The 21,955-nt window shown below is 41.9% G+C and overlaps 1 protein-coding gene across 2 annotated transcripts in view; it reads right to left on the bottom strand.

Moving 5' to 3' along the window:
* The window catches only part of CCDC32 (coiled-coil domain containing 32), a 56,222-nt gene that overhangs the window by 30,045 nt on the left and 4,222 nt on the right, over window positions 1-21,955 (bottom strand). For both annotated transcript variants that reach the window (XM_083173289.1, XM_083173288.1), the window contains exons 2-3: window positions 14,924-15,190; window positions 12,257-12,413 (exon numbers count right to left, since the gene is read on the bottom strand). In XM_083173289.1, the coding sequence (XP_083029415.1) occupies window positions 12,257-12,413; window positions 14,924-15,176 (410 nt within the window). In that variant the 5' untranslated portion in view covers window positions 15,177-15,190. The remainder of the gene's footprint in view (window positions 1-12,256; window positions 12,414-14,923; window positions 15,191-21,955) is intronic.

Raw genomic sequence — 21,955 nt, 5'->3', positions numbered from 1 at the left:
TCACCCAAATTGATTATTGACCCCAATCCTACTATTCTCACTACGGGTCCCATAGTATCTAACTACCCCACTCCCCCATCACCTAGTTTAAAATCTCCTCTAACCACCCCCCCCCCCAGCACCGCAGCCCCCTCCTCATTCAGGTGCAATCCATCACGGCAAAAAAGATGGCGCCTGACGAGAAGTCCGCCCAGTGTTCCATGAACACAAATCCCTCCTTCTTACACCAGTCCTTTAGCCACACGTTTACCTCCCTGATCTCCCTCTGCCTCCCTGGGCTATCGCGTGGCACTGGTAATAATTCCGAGAATATTACCCTAGATGTCCTCGCCTTTAATTTCATACCTAATTCCCTATACTTTTTCTTGAGGACATCCCACCTACCATTAACTTTGTCGTTGGTACCGATGTGTACCAAAACCGCTGGGTTGCTCCCAGCCCCTTCCAACAATCTGTCTACTCGGTCCGCGATGTGCCGTACCCGAGCACCCGGGAGACAACAGACTGTACGGCGATCACGGACCCAATAGCAGATTCCCCTGTCTGTTCTCCTGACGATAGAATCCCTGGTACTCTTTACCTAGCACGGCGCCCACGATTTTGATCATGGGCATCGCAGGTAAAAAAATCGCGGGCATTGAATAGGGAACAATGTTAAATGTCTCAATTGACCCGATTTTCCTGTTCAATGCCTCAATTGACCCGATATTTCCATAGGAAACAATGTTAAATGGCCCACAGAGGCCAAATAGGCACCCTGAAGTGTGAAATGGCCCCCACAATTGTTAACGCCACCCCACGATCAACGTCAACCCGAAGCGTGGCGAGCGCAGCGAGCCCGCGAGGGGCGGCGGTACGCGTCCTACGACCGTTTCATACCCCCACTATCCACGTCGGTGTGGAGTTGAGAACAGAATAGTGTGGCGAGCGCAGCGAGCCACCGAGCCCGAAGCGTGGCGAGCCACGCGAGGGGACGCGGATACCTTCACAGGTAAACGCGTCCCTTCGCGGGCTTCACAGGTATCCGCTGCGCTCGCCACGCTTCGGGCTCGGTGGCTCGCTACGCTCGCCACACTATTCTATTCTCAACTCCACGCCGACGTGAATAGTGGGGGTATGAAAAGGTCGTAGGACGCGTACCGCCGCCGCTCGCCACGCTTCGGGTTCACGTTGATCGTGGGGTGGCGTTAACAATTGTGGGGGCCATTTCACACTTCAGGGTGCCTATTTGGCCTCTGTGGGCCATTTAACATTGTTTCCTATGGAAAAATCGGGTCAATTGAGGCATTGAACAGGAAAATCATTTCAATTGAGACATTTAACATTGTTCCCTATGGGAAATCGCGGGCATCGCGTCGGTCGCACACGATTTTTTAGTGCATTCAATGCCCGCGATGGCCCCGATGAGCGCCGTGCTAAGTAAAGAGTACCGAATCCCTTACCACCACTACTGACTGGTTGAGGGGGTAACGCTATGGCTGCCAAGACCAATATGTACATGTCCCCCAGCTGTTGCATTACCGGTACTTATGTATTATCTGGGCTCCCATGTTAAATGCACCCCATTTTTTCATACCCCTACTATCCAACTACGCATGGAGTTGATTTTATATAGTGTGGGCGAGCGCAGTGAGCCACCGTGCCCGAAACGTGGCAAGCCCCGGGAGGGGACGCGGTCTCATAAGAAAAACGAGAGCCCAGATATTACATAAGTACCTCATTACCTAACTGGCTAGAAGAACGAGGTGCTGAGGAAGATCTATTTTCTAAGTATTTTTGGAACCAGGACAGATCCAAGAGCCTAGTGCTGGATCTTTAAATACAGGATGACCTCACACATTCTTTTCCCATGCATTTTTAGAACCAGTACTGGCTAAAAACTCCTGGGGCTAGTAATGTTGAAGGGTGGGGGCCACAGGTTTTGTTTCTGCTTTTTAACCATTTCAACACATTTTTACAGAGCACACAACATATCTTATTGAACATGCTGCTGAATGGGATGTCTGTTTGAAATTGCAATTTATTTTTATCAATTCACAAGTGTGTTTGCTGAAACATTCTAGGAAAATTCACGTGTTTCAGAGTTCTCTATGGAAATTAAATCTAATGGCCAATGGTATATTTAATTGTATTTGACAAAACGTGTCTGTTCTTTGGTAACTTTTCTAAACACTGAAATCCACCAAGTAAACACTCACGTTTGCCAACTCTGGCAACCGCGGGGCTTAGTAAATTTACACCCTAGTGCAGTGGTTCGCAAACTGTGTGATATGGCACCCAGGGTTGCCTCAGGACACATGCAGGGGGTGCCCTGGGTTGGTGGTCACGGACCAATTAAAACTATTTACCAAAACCAATAATGTTCCTTATCACATAATTGAACCACATAATTGAACCTAAGAATGACATATAATAAATACACACACCACTTAATTCAGCCATTTATTTAAAAATTCATCAATAAGAAACTTTTGGCCTAAGGGTGCCGTGAAAAGAATTCTGATTCTCTAGGGTGCCATGATTCTAAAAAGTTTAGGAACCTCTGCCCTACTGTAGTGTCAACATTTTGACAATGTGGACATATTGCCTTTTCAAATATTAACAATGTTGAAATTGTAACGGTCATCCTAATGGACTACATCCCTGTGGACAGGGATAATTCCTTTAAACACATATATCCACATCATCCAAAAGGTGAATTGTAATTTTACGGGTTATTCTTTGTCCATCAACGTTTCGGTCTGTGTAAGAACTTTGTCAAGATAGGAGTTCAGGAACCATCATGGTACAGGTTGAGTATCCCGTATCCGAGTATCCGTTATCCAAATTATTCCGAAAACCATACATTCCAGAAAGTGAAAAAAAATTTTTTTTTTTGCTAAAAACTCACTGGGGACATTTGTAACAGCACTACTGGTGACATGATATGTAACTGGCACTATATATGTGCAAGAAAATGATTGCTTGGCATTCAAATTCAATATCTGAGATAGTACACAAATTTTGTTTCATGTTTTGAAACCTTGTTTTTTGAACAAATAAAATATATTTGTGTATATTTTATGTGGTAATAAAATATATTTGTGTGTATTTTATGTGTTTATACAGCATACATGCAAGATACTTCAAAATACATAATTGAAATATTAAAATATTCCGAAATACGGAATAATCCGTTATCCAAAATTCTCCTGGTCCCGAGCATTTTGGATACGGGATACTCAACCTGTAGTATAAACAAGACAACATCCCAAGGGGACAAGTGAACATACTGAACTAGATGTCAGGACTGTAGACTGAACTGTAGACACTCACACTGGCATTTTGTGGGTACCATTTAATGAAGCTGCCAGTGAGGCATTTACTTATCAAACTTGAGACTCTAATGTATTTGTCTTCTGGCTCAGTTGTGCATTGATCCTCCACTTTTTTCTACTCTGGTTAGAGCCTATGTGTGCTGTTCTCTGAAGGGAGTAGTAAAGAACAAGAATAGACTGTCAAGTTTCACATGAAAGTTTTTTTTCTATCCATTTTAAGATTATAAATCGAACCCCCAGGTGTGATGCTCCAAATACTCAACTAGCTCAAAGGAATGCCAGTTTCATAGCTACTCTAAGGAGCATCCCATTTTGTGCTAACATAATTGCACAAGGGTTTTCCAATCATCCATTTGTCTTCTAATGCAATTAGCAAACACAAAGTACCATTAAAACACTGGTGTGATGGTTGCTGCTGGAAGTGGGCCTCTATACACCTATGTAGATATTTCTTTAAAAAGCAGACATTGCTGCTAGTATAGTCATTTACCATAGTAGCAATGTATAGAGTAGATTTTTGATTATTTTATTGTTATCTTCACTGAAAAAAAATTAAAAAGTGATTTTCTTTCAAATATAAGGAAATATCTAACTGACCCCAAACTTTTGAGATATATATATATATATATATAGATATATATATATATATATATATATATATATATATATATATATATATATATATATATATATATATATATATATATATATATATATATTCCTGGAAATTCCGCACCTATCACAAACGAGTCACCACTGTGGTGCTCACTCCAAGGATGAAGTATCCAAATAACAGAGAGCAAAAAAAAAAGAGGGCACTCACCAATCGTTGAATAAATGTGAAGAAAAAGCGATTTATTGTTGCTTACATGACAGGGCTAATGTTTCGGTCTAAACAAAGACCTTTGTCAAAGCCAAGCAATATCAAGAGCAGGTCCTTCCACCATGAACACTATATATATATATATATATATATATATATATATATATATATATATATATATATAGATAGATAGATAGTGGGTTGATATATAGCGCCACTTGTAAGTACTGGTTGTATATATAAAAACACACCTTACTTCTAAGGGCATCTGCTACACCTTAAATATACAAAGTAGTGGTAAATTACTAAGATAAAAAAATATTTTTTTACAAGAATAAGGGTTCAGCGACTGCCTGTGTTATAAATGATAAAACCTTTAAAAATAAATTAAATGAAAGAAATATATGGTAGTAAGTAAATATGGTACTTATATGTTAGTTGCCCAGTAAGCTATTTGCTTAGTTTTATGCGTACGCTAGCCACGCTTCGGGCTCGGTGTATCGCCACCACAGGATCCAACTCCTCCTCTTCCATATCCTATATAACTGAGCACCTCCCTCCTGATGATAGTCTTTTGAATGTCTCCGCCCAGATCCTAGGGAAGAAAGAAACAGGGAAGGCTAAAAAATATAGGCTGCCATGAAGTATTCTGAAGAAAACGTATTATCGTGAGTATAATCCTTGCTTTCTCCTTCATACTTCATGGCAGCCATTACATTGAGATGTACCAAAGCAGTAGGGAGGGTTATACAATACCTCAAGCCAACGCTTGTCTCAGGACTTCACCTCTAAACCGCAATTCCGCCACATCCAGGGCGTAATGCTTGGAAAACGTGTGTAGTGAGGACCAAGTGGCTGCTTGGCATATCTTTCTGGCTGACACATTCGCCTCTCTCGCCCTTGTTGAGTGTGGTTTAATACCCTCAGGCACTGGACGCCCTACTTTTCTGTAGGAAAAGGAAATAACTTCTTTAAGCCATCTCGAAATTGTTTGTTTTGCCGGAACGAATCCTTTCTTCGCACCCTGCGGAATCACAAACAAATTCTCTGACTGTCTGAAAGCTGCAGACCTGTCCAAATAAATTTTGATGGCTCTAACTACGTCTAAGGTGTGTAAATTATCTTCCTTCTTACTTGACAGATTCTGATAGAAACAAGGTAATATAATTTCTTGATTTAAATGAAAAGAAGATATTACTTTTGGTAAAAAAGAATGTTGTTTGGTCCTTAGGACCACTCTGTCTGGAAATATTTTCAGATACTGATCTTGTATACACAGAGCTTAAAGTTCACCAACGCTTTTGGCTGAGGTGATTGCCACTAGGAAGGCTACTTTCCATGTCATAAACTTGAGACTTGCTCTATCTAATGGCTCAAATGGTGCTGACATGAGTCCATTCAGGACCAGATTAAGATCCCATTGGGGAACCATAGATCTAATTCTAGGACGAATACTCTTAAATAGCCTGGCAAAACCTTTTTATCAAACTATGATCAGCAAGCTTTCGGTCAAACAAAACACTTAATGCTGAGATGTGCACTTTCAGTGTAGACACTGCCAATACCTTGTTGAAGCAGTCACATAGGAATGTCAGTAAATGCGACATGTTCGCCTTGAGAAATTGAAATTTATCTTTGGACCACTTCGCAAATATTCTCCAGACTCTGTAGTAAATAGCGGATGAAACTTTTTCTAGCCTGAAGTATTTCAATTACCTCTGGCGACAAATGTTTTTCTCTTAATTGTTGCCTCTCAATTTCTGAGGATCTTGACATCTGACTGGGCTCTGGGACAGAAGATCCACTGATACTGGCAGAAACAAAGGCTCTGCCACCGTCATACTCTCCAGCATCGGGAACCAAGCCCTCCTGGGCCAGAACGGCAGGACTATTATTACTTGACACCTTTCTGTCCTGATTTTCCACAGTACCCTGTGGATGAGGGAGAAAGGTGGGAACACATATGCCAGGGCAAAGTCCCACCTTTGAGACAGGGCATCGACTCCGCATGATCCCTGAGTTGGGTACCTGGAGAAGAATTGAGGAACTTTCTTGTTGACTGAGGACGCCATGAGGTCTATTTCTGGCCCGCTGAAATGCTCTACTATCAGCTGGAAGACTGATTGCTTTAGTTCCCATTCGCCTGGAATTAATGTACTGCGACTCAAGAAATCTGCAATTTGATTTTCCTCTCCTGGAATGTGCAATGCTGATATAGACTGGAGATTTGCTTCGGCCCATGACATTATGTTCTCTACTTCTTCTATCAATACCTGACTTCGTGTCTCCCCTTGACGGTTGATATAAGAGACAGTTGTGAAGTTGGCTGAAAACACGTGAACATGAGACCCTTTGATGTCTTCTGCGAAGAATTTCACCGCCTGCCACACTACTCTCAGCTCTCTGTGGTTTGACGACAACTCCTTCTCTTGAAGTGACCACCTTCCTTGGCACGATATTCCCAAGCCATGTACCCCCCAACCTGTGGCGCTGGCATCTGTAGTTATTACTTCAAACCTTGGACTTTCTAGCGACAATCTTCTTTCTTTCAGCAGTTCGTACCCCCACCACGTCAGGGATTCTCTTACTGCATCTGGAATTTTTATCATCTGATCCAGTGATGTGTGATTTCTGGAAAACCTTAGAAGAAACCATTGCAATGGCCTCATCCTCCATCTTGCCCAGGGAGTTACATCCACCGCGGAGGCCATCATCCCCAGCAGACTCATCGCGGTTCTTAGGGATACAGGAGGGTCGTCGCAAATGAACGTAACCAACTGCTGGATCTTCTCGCACCTTCTTTCTGAAAGGGATATTTGAAATGAAACCCTGTCTACCAGGATGCCCAGGAATTTAATATTTTGTGAAGGAACGAGCCGACTTCTCCCAATTGACCAACCACCCGTGGTCTTGAAGAAACTTGATGGTGTAATCTCTCGCGACAATACTTTCCTCTTTGGACTGAGCTGCTATTAAGATGTCGTCTAAATACGCCATATCATGATCTTCTGTTTCCTTAATCTTTCTATTAACACCACCAGAACCTTCGTGAAGACTCGAGGGGACGAAGTTAGGCCGAACGGCAGACATGTGAACTGGAAATGCCTCTCTTTTATGGCCAACCTCAGATACTTTCTGTCGCTTGGAGCAATGGGAATGTGAAAATACGCATCCTTTAAAATCGATTGCTACTAGATAATCGTTTTTTCTGATTCCCATCAAAATAGATTTGGTTGTTTCCATATGAAACCTCTTTTTTCTTAGACGGTCGTTCAGATTCCTTAAGTCAAGGATAGTTCTGAACCCGCCGGACACTTTGCTTATAACAAACAAACAGGAGTTATATCCTAGCCTCTTTTCTACTTCTGGGACTTCTTCGACTGCATTTGCGTCGATCAGAGCTTGCAAGCTTAACTTTAAGACCTCTTTTTTTGTTTCTAGTAGAGGAACTCTGGAACTCAAAAATGTCGCCAACCTTGGCCTCGAAAGAAACTCTAAATGGTAACCTTCGGTTACCATCTCTAAAACCCATTTGTCCCTGATGCTTTGTTCCCAGATATGAGCAAACTCCAAGAGCCTTCCTGCTACTAGGATCTGCTCCATGGGACATCTGGTGTCACTGCTTCTGACTTGCACTGGAACTTTCTCCCCTCTTCCTGATGGACTGGCGAAAAAATGCATGCGTTGTACCTGAGGTGTATCTGTCACGAAACGGCCTACCAGGCCTGTATGATCTGGCTTGTCAGTATGACTGCCTACTGGAATAAGAAGGAAATCTGCCTCTCTTATCCTGAGGCAACCTCCCAGATTTGCTTCCCGACATCCTCTGAATCATCTGATTGAGTTTACTTCCGAATAGAAAGGCACCTTCAGCTTATTCTTAGAATGAGAGTCTGCCGCCCACGATTTTAACCACAGGGCCCTTCTGGCCACTACGCCCGATGTCAGGGATTTGGCAGAAAAATCCAATACATCTAATGATGCCTCACAGACGTAATTCACTGCCAACTGGATTTGCGCCAGACTTTTGCTAATCTGGTCACGTGAGGTTCTGTCTTGCAGGTCATCTTGCAATGAGGCACACCAAATTCTTAATGCCCTAGAAAGGGACGCTATGGCCACTCCTGACTTTATAGACACAGATGTTGATATGTGTAACCGTTTTAACGCACTCTCTATTCTCTTCTCCATGGGGTCCTTTAAGGACGCACCGTCCTCCAATGGTATGGTTGTGCGAGTGGTGACTTCAGAGACAGCCGCATCTATCTTAGGGATGCCACACCATTTTAAAAAGTCCTCATCCTCAATAGGAAACATCCTATCAATCCTCTTAAAGGAACCAACTCGCTTGTCCACATTACTCCACTCCTTTGTTAATATATCCTTAACAACTTTATGGACAGGGAAGCACCTGCCTTTTTTTGATCTGTCCTCAAATAAGGTATCCAACTCTGTCTTTTCTGGTTGCTTATAATTAAGTCTTATAGAGGTTTTTTAATACCACTTCCACTAACTCCAGATTAAATAAACGCTCATCTTCGATGACTTCCCCTGACTCCGCAGTGGAACTACCTGAGGTGTTATCATCAGAACCGGCAATCACTGACCCGCAATCATCATGTCTGTCCAAGCTAGTATGTGACCTAGACCTTTTACTACTAGTTAACTCATTTTTAGTCACAAAGGGCCTTATTTTAGTTCACTCTTTCTGACAAAATCCTTCTTAGATGGGCAAAACCATGTGCACTGCAGGTGGGGCAGATGTAACTTGTGCAGATATAATTAGATTTGGGTGGGGTTTTACTTCAAAGTGAGATCTATATTGCAGTGTAAAAATAAAGCAGCCTGTATTTTCCCTTCACAGAAACAAAATAAGTCACCCAAATCTAATTCTCTCTGCACATGTTACATCTGCCCCCCTGCAGTGCACATGGTTTTGTCCATCTAAGAAGGATTTTGTCAGAAAGAGTGAACCAAAATAAGGCCCAAAGTTCTTTTCCATCCAATCTCTAAGCTCAGAGATTTGAAAAGATCCAGAAGCAGCCTCTTTCTTCTTCAGACAATCTTTACACAACACATCTTCACCAATAAATGATTTGTCACATGCCGGGCAAATTTTATCCACTCTCTTCTTAGAAGTTTTCTTTTGGGCAATTACAGGCACGCTAAAAAGAGAGAATAAACAGACTAACTAACTTTTCCTAACCTCAGGAAAAGTAAAGAACCAGTCCTCACAGAGGACTTACCTGGGCAGCGGTTCATTAGGTTTGGGAGAGGCATCCTCCATGATGTGCAGCGCTTTTCCAATGTCCAACTGTGAATAACAACAGCAGCGCCTGTTACACCGGCCAGGCGCTATAAATACCGGCACTTCCGGTATTTGGAACGCACGCGGCCTGGCTGTGGAAACAGACCGCGTGCAAGCGTGCCGGAAATACGAATCACTTACCTCCGGCGCTACTGCACAGAGCAGCTATAAACAAACGCCGGGAACAGTGACCACGCCGGACATGCTGCCCCTGCCTCTCCCACTGCTCCGGACAACCACCACTCTAACCCCAGCCAGAACCGCTTCTTGGGCATACATTTCGGGTGAGTCCTACGCACAGAACACCCGGGCAAGTTTTACATGTTCTGCCATGTCTTCTTTAGGGTAAGGCACCGCCAATCCCCATAATATTTATAAAGCAGAAAAAAGATCCATGCCGCCGGCCTAGATCAATATTCAGGGTAAGGCACCGCCATCCCCCCGCTGCCAGGTCACCGTATATAGCTTCACCTATACTAGTAACCTAACTACCTGTTTACAGATAGAGGAGACAGGAAAAAAGACTATGGTCAGGAGGGAGGTGCTCAGTTATATAGGATATGGAAGAGGAGGAGTTGGATCCTAGGGGGAAAAAAAAACTACCTGTCTAATTGGGAGAGAGAGAGGGATGAACCCAATGTAATGGCTGCCATGAAGTAGAAAAAAAAATAATATATATATATATACACACACACACACACACACACACACACACAAACACACACACACATACATACACACTTGTGTAAAAGGTCACTATTTGCGCTAAGGGGAGGGGGTAATGGATAGGGCTGCAGGCAGACACAATGGTACTGCTGTTGTAGAGAAAGAACACTTCTTTCTGAGACCAATTTGAAAACAGGTCAATTTATTCACCTGAGATAGATGATTTTTATTATCTGTTTCATAAAGAAGATTATCGGACATTCTGAATTAAATACCAGAAAGTCTTGTTTTTGCTTTACCCCTGATGAAGTCATTAGACGAAATGAGTTGGATTCTCACTAAAGCAACTAGTTTCTATATGAACCATGTTTGAAATCACAACGTGTTAACATCGGATATACAGTAAACTCCACCTTGAATTGTTTATATCAGAATTATTAAAATGTTTTTTATGCACTTATTGTTTTTGTCGGTACTTCTTTACTTTCACGGCGCCAGCATGGCGCCGCGCGTCTGAGTCCCCTTGCGGGGCTCGCTTTGCTCGCCCATGCTGCGGGCTCGGTGGCTCGCCACACTATTTAAGATCAACTCCATGCCAACATGGATAGTGGAGGTATGAACTATCCATGTTGGCATGGCGTTAAGTTCCTTTATTTGACATAGTTTGTGGCGAGCATACAAGCCGGAAGTAGCACGGCGCCATGCTGGCGCCGTGAAAGTAAAGAAGTACCCTTTTGTCTTTTTACTGTCTGTCTACAGCATTTCGGGCCGTTCATGTCCTGAAGACGGGCTACAGCCCGAAACGCTGTAGGCAGACAGTCTGTTTTGGTGGTCCAATCACCTTTATCAAGTGCGCTTGATAAAAAGGTGGTTGGACCACCGAAACAGACTGTTGAGCCATTAGCCATGGAGCTTTCTACAGGCCGGTGCACCAGTACCCATGTGGTGTCTCCTCATGATAAGTAATCTCTTTCTCTTTTTTCCATTATATGCTGCCTTGTGTTATACTATTTTTGATACAGGCATGATATAAATAACTTTTTTGTTATTCAATATGGTGGTGTACATATCTCTTTTTCCTTAGGGGAATTAGGTATATGTACTTTTAGGTGATTTAGCACCTACAAAATATCATTGGAAGAAGAGTTTTTCCTCTACATCCATCTATCTATCTATCTATATAGCATCTCAAACGTTACTACACATTGATTTTTTTAATTATTATTTTTCCACATATGGAAACATATATGAGAGGAGGATATCTCATATATCCCCCCCCCCTCCCACCACCACCACCACCACCACCACCACCACCACAGAAGAGGGAAAAACCATAAGGAATATATGGTATTGTATTTTGTAGTGCCTTGAAGTGTTTATTGTCTAATTTCTTTCTTATTAAGTAGCATTAGTTGGTGTGGTTACACCGACAGGACATATTGACACTTGTAGAGGATACTTCTTATGTATAAATATTATTTCAACTCTGTAATAAGAATCTAATTGGTTGCTATTGGGCAACATCACCTCTTTTCATTTTTAGAAACTTTAGTAAATTTACTCCCAGGTATGAATCAAAGTGACTGTACAGGAAATATGAAAATCCTGTGCCATCAGTGTACACTCTCAGTTGACATATAAATGGTGGATGCACATCTTCAGAGAGATAGATAATGATGCCTACTTTTGCTCAAGCAGTTAGTATAAGATAATGGCCCTTATTCAGATCTGATCGCATTACAAATTTGTTCTCAAAATGGGCAAAACCATGTGCACTGCAGGTGGGGCAGATGTAACCTGTGCAGAGAGAGTTAAATTTGGGTGGGGTGTGTCGAAACTGAAATCTAAATTGCAGTGTAAAAATAATGCAGCCAGTGTTTTCCCTGCACAGAAACAAAAATAACTCACACAAATCTAACTCTCTCTGCACAAGTTACATCTGCCCCACCTGCAGTGCACATGGTTTTGCCGATTTTGAGAACAAATTTGTACTGCGATCAGATCTGAATAAGGGCCAAAGTCATCTATTCTAGAGTTGAATAGACCAGTTCAAATAAAGTTGTTAAGGTTTCTTTTATTTTGGAATTTATCTGTAACTTGGGTATTTTAATAAATACTGTACTGCTTTTTTTTCCTCGGTACCTGGAATCAATTTCACTTGTCCCAACGTAAGCCTCAGTCTCAAAGGTCTCCTGTAAAAATCGGTCCCAGCATTCCTTCTTCGCTTGGCCTAAGGAAAGTAACATATCCTTGGAGGTCACTTCACAAGAACGACCTTGAATTTTCTGCAATCTGCGTTCTGAAGTGAAAACAATAAAATAGTTTAGAAAATAGAATGGTGTGAGGTAAATGTCCTGTGGGTGTCCTAATTACAGAATCCTGCGCTAAATACAAATTGAAACCACCCTGACAATGACACCCTAGTGGGTTTCTGCCTTCAAAACTGTAATATTAGTGTAAGTTTGTGACTTATTATATAACATTAATACTGCTGGCTTGGCTACCATGTAAATTGAGTTTTTGTTTTGTTGTATATATCAACTAGAGAAATGCACCACAACTGGATTCATCAGAGATTTATAATTCCAATTCATGACATCTCTTCTATCTTTACACTTTTCTGGTACTTAGCTTTTTAATTTCTTAGTTTTCACCATAATTACAAAAAAAATATTGATATATACTTTTTGCTATGGATCTGACATTAGCCATACTACATGTAATAAATATACAGATAAGTACTGGTCTTCCTCTTTTATTCTTTGGATGATGTCAAAGAAGGCTTCTCAGTGTCAGAGCTGGCTTTATATGGTGGGAATAACAAAGATGCCATTTTTCTGCAATACATGGATTTTTTTTTAATAACAAATACTTAAAAACTGTCCTTGTAACACCCACCACCCTCTTTGAGCTGTGACATTCTTGTGAAACCTAAATGAAAGACTAACAGGCAGTTATGCTTAGGGATAACATTGACAGCTCTGCCATTGATGCCTAAAAACAACTTATGGTTTAGCCCTGACAGTGCAACGATGTAACTAAGCAACTGGAGCACCCACTACTGCTCTCCAGTGGGGATTTATAGACAACAGAAAATCTTGTTTCAAAAATATACAAAAAAATGGCTTTTTGTGTAAATAGAGATTGTCATATTTATAAACATACTGTCGTGTTACATATAATAACAAGGTTTATCCAACTCTCTAGTTCAATTAGGTGAGCTGAAAATGCATAAAAAAAAAAAACCAAAACATTAAATAGATCATTCATTGAAAATGTTGTTGATTTGGTGTGTAGTAACCCACTTCTAAAAAAAACACAGTTTAGTAAATACACACTTAGCAGATACAGTAGCAGGTGATTGGGTATAACTATACAGAAAATATTTTGGTACTTGTGTATTATAGCGGCGCCCATCGCATCGCATACCAAAGGGCATGCGATGGTATGCGATGCGATATCGCGCGATGTTGTACAATGTCATTCAATTTAAAAATTGAATGACATTGTATATGCCATACAATGCGATGCAATAAAAAATTGTATAAGCACCCTAATGGGTGCTTACAATGTTAAATGCACCCCCACTATAAACGTGAACCCGAAGTGTGGCGAGCGCAGCGAGCCCGCGAGGGGCGGCGGTACGCGCCCTACGACCTTTTCATACCCCCACTATCCACGTCGGCGTGGAGTTGAGAATAGAAAGTGTGGCGAGCGCAACGAGCCGCCGAGCCCGAAGCGTGGCGAGCCCGGCGAGGGGACGCGGATACCTATGAAGGTATCCGCGTCCGCTCGCCACGCTTCGGGCTCAGTGGCTCGCCACACTTTATATTCTCAACTCCACGCCGACGTGGATAGTGGGGGTATGAAAAGGTCGTAGGACGCGTACCGCCGCCCCTCGCCGGCTCGCTGCGCTCGCCACGCTTCGGGTTCACGTTTGTAGTGGGGGGGGGGGGGGGGTGGCGTGGGGGTGCATTTAACATTGTAAGCACCCTTTAGGGTGCTTATACAATTTTTCATCGTATAGGGGGCAAAAATTGCGTCGCATCGCATGCCATCGGGTGTATAGCATGCGATGCGATAAAAACATCGTACCACCAACATCGGGGGCGCCGCTATAATACACAAGTACCAGTTTCAATATTAGTAACTATATATACTTTTGTTAACTGTTCAAATTACGTTAAATTAGAAGGTTATAAACCAGCTGGAATCCTTGTTTAAAATTATATTATAAAATATAAAAAAAAAAAAAAAAAAAAGAGCCAAAATGTAATATCCCCTAAAACTTCCTCTTACACACGAGCAATTTATTCAAATATATTCTTACACCCTTCGGTTTTTTAGGTGAATTCAACTTTTGCTCAGTTTGGTCACGATCAATGCGGATGTCCATTTTCCTCTGCTCGCCCTTCCCGACATACCCTATAGCTTAGACAGGTTTATTTGGGCGCAACCAGAGCAAAAAATTATGTGTGCCAAGTTACTTGCAGTTGTTAGCTCAATGTATTAAATGATTTTAAAAAAATCAGGTGAAAAAGTAATTGAATTACCCCCCATAAGTTTTGACATACTCAAATCTGCCAGCTACACGAAAGAGCAGCCACAGATTGCCCATGCCTGTTTAAGAGAATCCAATTCACTTTAAGTCATCTTATTGCTAGCAATTACTATTGTATTGTACAAAGTTTTTCAGACCCAGGAAAACTCAGTGTAAATTTGTGACCTGGGTCCTCCAACCTAGGTCCCATTTAAAGCCTATGAAGAGCTAGCTATATCAGTAGATGAAGAAATTGAATATTTATTTACCTAAAGATGCTAAATACACTTCAGAATCTTGCAAAGGAGCCCAAGGTTTTTGGGAGGAACAAAGGGTGTCATGGTCAGTATCACATACACGAAGGTCCTGATTGGTTCCATTAGAAGAAGGGCAAAGAAATGAGTCTGAAAAGGTTTCAGTCAGGTTAATTTCTTGGATGTCTGGCGCACAAGGACAAATCTCATCCCACATATCCTGACCGGATGCTGTGGTTCCAGAATCTACACTTTCGAACATCCTCATGGGTGCAGCGTACTCTGATGAAATAAGACAACAAAATGTTTAACACTAAGATTACAGAAAGCAATGTATATGGAGTGCAAAATATATTATATATATATATATATATATATATAAGCTATTTTCAAAAAAAATGAAAACAGGAGGCGGCACTCAAAAAAAAAGTGATCAACTTATATTAAAGCATACATGTGCAAAAAATGGTCAGCATACATGGTCGACAGTTTCGGAGCTGACGCCCCTTCCTCAAGACCACTGACACATCAACTGAATCAACCAAAACATAAAGGTAAAGTGCAGAAAACGAAAAACACTTTACCTTTATGTTTTGGTTGATTCAGTTGATGTGTCAGTGGTACCTGATGATAATATCGAATTGATATTGAAACGTTGTTTGGAAATTAAAGCTTTTTTACTGCTTTACTGCCGTGGAGTGCTGCACTTTCTTGTTATATATATATATATATATATATATATATATATATATATATATATATATATATATATATATATATATATATATATATATATTTTACAATTAGAATCCAAATGGATATACAGATGCTTAGGAAAACTATACGTGGGCAAAACTAAAAGACAAATAAAAATCTGTATCTTGGAACATACTAGCAATATTAAAAATAAGGTTTCCCTGCATAGTATCGCACAACATTTCATGCAATGTTGTAACTCGGATTTAACCAATTTTACTTTTAAAAAGGTATTGAGCAAGTGGCTCTTGATAATTGAGGTGGGGAGTTAATGAAAAAATTAAGTATGAGGGAGACCTATTGGATTTACACATTGGGTATGTTATCTCCCGATGGATTAAATGAGGGATACGATATCACTCCCTTTCTGCACTAATATCGTTTCGGCTGCGGGCTATGTACTGGGTTATCAGATGCTGTTGACCTGTGCTCAGTCTGTGAGCCCTATAGTGCTAAGCCCTGCGCGTTATAAGGTGCAGTAGTGATTGAGCATCCCGTTTATCTCCATATTATTATTATTTTGTACTATTTTATAGTATCTGTATGAGGCTATTTAATGTATTTGTATTATATATAGATTATGCATTATGTTTTTGTATTTTTTTTTTTTGTGTGTATGTATTGCTGCTAATTATGTCTTTATCTTTGTTGATCCCAAACATATATATGTTGGCATATTGTGATGTTATCACATTATATGATTTTTTTGCTAGATATCCACATGGTTGGACATGTGGTTATATTACATCTATATGGATATTTTATTACTGATAATATTTATTATGATATGCAGATGTTTTTAGAGCTGTGAAGCCTTTATCTTTTTTCGGATGATTTTTTTCCTTATGATTTTGTACATATATGATTGTATTTGTGCTTGTATCTCCGTTTATTTCTTATGAAAATTGCCTGCACCTGTGAGGGGCTTGTTAAGGTGTATAAAAACCACCTTGGTAATGTTAGAGACACACCCCCTGATGAAGTCCATCCGGTGACTAAACTAGTTAGGCGTGCCAGAGTCCTGACGTATTCGGCTGTCCGTCCTGTGGCTTTCCAGCGTATCCTGAGTGTGACGGTGTGAAGTTGTGATCTACTCGGTGTTGGCCGCCGTATCCAAAGGTGTCCTCCTCGCAGTATCCACCGTTCCTCCACACTGATGTGCTGTTACAATGTGTTGCTGGCAAGCTGATTATCCCTTTCTTTGATGTATGTGAGCTTTTATTTCCCAGTAAAGTTGTTACTTTTAAATACTCACAAGTACGCTTTTCTCCTTTCTTCTTTTGCAAATACACACACCAACCCATGGTGAGGGTCTCTGGAGAAAAAAGCTGCACTCATCGCTGTGTTATATCTCATGCAAATCAGAGGACATTGCGCCTAGTATCTCTGGATAGATAGATAGAGAGCGCGAGAGAGGGAGTCTGCTGGGGTGGGGGTGGTGTAGCCGGCAGATGCTGGATGCACACTTGGTTGCCTTGTACAAAAGACATGTAACAGATATATGCAAATATTCCCTCTCACTCAGAAATTCCCAAATTGCACAAGAAGAGCAGTTTTGATCCTGTTTCCAATAACATCTCCATCAAAAGCTTTCTCGCCTACATGGACAGAACTAGGTCTTCAACTTATTCTGCAAATGAACAAACTCGCAACAATCTTCCACAAGCTGAGTGGAAAGCTCTTAAAGACTTAAGTGACTACAATGACATCATTATTCGATCGGCGGACAAAGGGGGAGCTATTGTAGTGCAGAATCTCTCTGCATACAAGGAAGAAATCTACAGGCAATTAGCCGACACCTCCACCTACCGCTTATTACCCAATGATCCCACAATTGTGTTTAAACGTTCACTTGACAACCTGCTAGAAGAAGCCGTTCGTAATAACATTATTCCTGAGGACATCAGAACTGTTCTGTCTATTGATCACCCCAAGGTACCGCTGCTATACACTCTCCTCAAGATTCACAAGGATCCCTTAAATCGCCCGGGGAGACCAATCATTGCAGCCAGAGACTCTCTCTTTTATACCGCCGCACAGTTTTTGGATATGTTCCTACAGCCGATTGTGCAAAAGCATCATACCCACTTGAAAGATACCACCAGTCTCCTTTTGCGTCTACTTGATCTATCACCACTACCCAGCAGATGTTTGTTATGCACAATCGACATGGTGTCTCTTTATACTTGTATTCCCCATGACAGAGGTGTGGAATCAGTAAGAAGGGCAGTCCAGAGCTGTGGTCTATACGCTGGACCAGATGTGTATTTCTTTAGGAGCTTATTGGATCTGGCCCTCTCCAACAATTATTTCCTGTTCGATGGGAAATTTTACCTACAGACAGCTGGTGTAGCGATGGGGTCTTGCGTAGCACCCAGCGTAGCTAACATCTTCATGCAGGAGGTTGAACGAGATCTTTTCTTTTCCAACACTTGTCACTCATCAAAAATACTGGCATACTTTCGATATATCGATGACATCCTGCTGATCTGGTCTGACAGCCAAGAAACATTCATCTCCATGATGGACTCTATAAATCAATCTGATAAAGATGTCAAATTCACTGTTTCTTTCAGCTACGATAGTGTCAATTTCTTGGATGTCTTGATCTCACAAACTGAAGATTTCCATCTAAATACCAAAGTCTTTCATAAACCACCGACAGAAACATTATTTTACTTAGCAACAGCTTCCATCCCGCCACGTCCAAATGGTCATTAACTTACTCCCAATTTTTTAGGACACTGCGCATTTGTACCTACCAATCGGATGCAGAAGCCAAACTAGATCAAATGACATTGAAATACCTGAACAGAGGATACCCCATGAAACTTCTCCAGAATACCAAAACCAATGTCCTTGCCATGGACAGGATGAAGTTGCTAACCTCAGCTAAAGTCAAGTCTGATAGAAATACGGTAGTTTGGACACAACGGTATTCAACTGCCAGCGGTGACATCAATACTACAGCCAAGAAAATCTGGCCGCTTATCACCTCAGACACAGATCTGCCAAGTCTACAAAACTGTAGATTTAGGCCTTCTTTTAGGTGCAGCAAAAATAGCAAAGACTTTGTAGTGCATAATGATGTCACGAAGCTAAAACCGACACGTCCCTCTACTTTCCTTCAATGCAGGAAACTACCGCTGCCTCAGATGTGTAACCTGCAAAAGCCTTGAAGTTGTCGATCACTTCTTCCATCCCAAGAAAAAAAGATCCTCATCCACCATCCACTTACCTGCAGCAGCAACCATGTCGTGTATTACATCAAATGCCCTTGTGGTCTGTTATACATAGGCAAGACTATAAGGCAATTTAAAGAACGGATTGCGATGCACAAATCAAGTATTCGAGCAGCACTCTGCAACAAAGGATCTGACCAACCCGTTGCAAGACATTGGAAATCATATAATCATACCCTTCCCAATTTACGCTATAAAATCATAGACTGCATCCCACCAGGCATTCATGGAGGAGATCGTGGCCGGGCATCGTTAAAATTGGAAGCCAGGTGGATTTACCGTTTAGGTACACTTCAACCCAATGGACTGAATGAAACACAACCATTCTCTTGCTTCTTGTAGATTTTCTTCTTTTTCAGATTGTGATTGCAGGATTGCATTATGTTGGTTTTACATTCTATATATACACATTTATTTCATGTCCATGATTCTAGTATTATGAACATCACCTTTTGCCTGGTACTTTATATCCTGTCTCCTTGAATACTCTGTGCACAACATTGGTTGCCATTTAATTTATTACAATTGCCTCATGTGTATGCTGTGCGCATCACAGCCCAAGTTTGGACTGCTCATTATGTATCTTTCATACATGTTTAGTTGATTTATCATTTTGATGCATATATCTGTTACATGTCTTTTGTACAGGGCAACCAAGTGTGCATCCAGCATCTGCCGGCTACACCACCCGCACCCCAGCAGACTCCCTCTCCGTCCCTTCCATACACGCATCTTCAGGTTGTGCTTGACACGGTGGTCCACGCCCCCCTGCCTCTCTGATGAATGCTGGTGCTCATTGTGCCGATGACGTCATCAGCCACTCGCCGGGAGCTGGTCAGGTGCTGGTCGCACGAGGTGTTCTTCACACTGTATATATGTAAGTACTGCACACTTTTATTTTATGTCTTGATAAAGGGCATTGCACCCGAAACGTTGGCACAAGTCTTGTGTTTTGTCATTTATTATTGCTATTTATACACCTATTACTCAAATCTTTGGAGTGCCGTCTCCTACATCTCTATATGCTGTTTTGTCGGGCGCTCTACCCGGCAAGGTGCACCCTGCCGACCAGCATTCCCCGGGCTGGTCAGAGTGGTGTGCTTGGATATGCAGAGCGGTGGACAATCCTGTCAGTAAGGTACACTCTGCACCTGTCTTCTTTTATGTGCAGCAGCATCATCCAGCAGGCTGTATGTCCCTCTGCGCTCCCCATCCCTGCTTGTAGGCTTTCTCCAACGTCTTCCCGCGCACTGCAATACTGAGTGACAGTGCAGTGTGAGCCTTTTAGTTAGCGCTCCCTTCTCTGAGGTGATCCCGCGCTGTGTGGCATACAAGCACACAAGGACCCTTATTCAGATCTGATCGCAGTACAAATTTGTTCTCAAAATGGGCAAAACTATGTGCACTGCAGGTGGGGCAGATGTAACATGTGCAGAGAGAGTTCGATTTGGGTGGGGTGTGTTGAAACTGAAGACTAAATTGCAGTTTAAAAATAATGCAGCCAGTATTTACCATGCACAGAAACAAAAAAACTCACACAAATCTAACTCTCTTTACACATGTTACATCTGCCCCACCTGCAGTGCACATGGTTTTGCCTATTTTGAGAACACATTTGTACTGCGATCAGATCTGAATAAAGGCCAAAGTCTGCAAGGCTTTGAAGATTTATTCTTCCCTGCACATAGACTGCCATCATCTGGAACGATAAGTACCTGCACCATACACTATGGCACTTATTCTGGTTCACTCGCAAAGGAAATTCTTTCTCAAATGGAAAAACCACATGCACTGGAGGGGGCAGATGTAACATGTGCAGAGAGAATTAGATTTTGGTGAGTTATTTTGTTTCTGTGCAGGGAAAATACTGACTGCTTTATTTTTACACTGCAATAAAGATCTCACTTTGAAGTAAAACCCCACCCAAATCTAATTCTCTCTGCACACATTACATCTGCCCCCCCTGCAGTGCACATGGGTTTTTCCATTTGAGAAGGAATATGCCTTTGCGAGTGAACCAGAATAAGGGCCTATGTACACCTGCCTGTTAGATCTAATATTGCATACCTGCAGTTAACATACATCGATACATCTTTTTCCATTTATCTTGTGCAGAACTATATCCCCAACCCCTTTCCCCTTATTTATATACCTGCAGTTAACCCTTGACTACCTGTTAACTCTGTGCTTATTACAATAAACCTACATTCCTGATTAAGCACCAAAAACAGTGTTGTCTAACTCTGCCAACAAACCCAGCAGGTCCGCAGCTATTTCAAAATGTGTGCTGGCTCAACCATGAGCCAAATGGAGCTTGCGGTCCTGCAGTAAATCAGGAGTGGCAGTGGTGGCTGCTGATTGGCTCGCAAGCCTACACAAGTTCTGAAATAGTCGCTGACCTGCCAGGCGGTTGTCCACCGCACTGCCTGGCTCCCTCTCACCGCACCGGGGCTTCCTTCTCTTCAGCCCAGTCTCTCCCATCCCACCTGGATGTGGCTCTCTCTCTCTCTCTCTCTCTCTCTTTGGTGCGGTGAGGAGGGGGGAGAGGTAATTCTCCCTGTCAAAGAGCCTGCAATCCCTGCACTTATGTGGCACAACGTGTAATGGGCATTACGGCGTGTGGTATATGTACTGTAACTGGCATTACGGCATATGGTATAATATGAAATAGGTATTACGGCTTTGGCTTAATATATATTGTGAATTACAGTGTGTGGCATAACTTGTAATGGGCATTACGGCATGTAATGGGTGTGTGACGTGTAGTAGCCATTACAGTATAAATTTTCAACGCGCACTGTATGTGTTTGGTGGTGTGGGCTGAGAGGCTTTTTTGGTACTTGTGAGTTATCCGGGCTCCCGATTTTTTGATTGTATGCCTTAAGTTAAGGCATACAATCAGATGCGATGCGATGCGATATCGCATCGCATGCGACCATCGGATGCGATGACCCGATTTTTCCATAGGAATCAATGTTAAAATGGACTGAGTCCATTTTAACATAGAATTCAATGGGAAAAAGGGGTCCTTTTCATGCCCCTACTATCC

Source organism: Crinia signifera, chromosome 2, assembly GCF_055691185.1.
Source record: "Crinia signifera chromosome 2, ASM5569118v1, whole genome shotgun sequence".
Taxonomy (NCBI): domain Eukaryota; kingdom Metazoa; phylum Chordata; class Amphibia; order Anura; family Myobatrachidae; genus Crinia; species Crinia signifera.
Note: the sequence above shows the minus strand (reverse complement) of the source record. Positions and strands in the feature narration are given on the sequence as shown.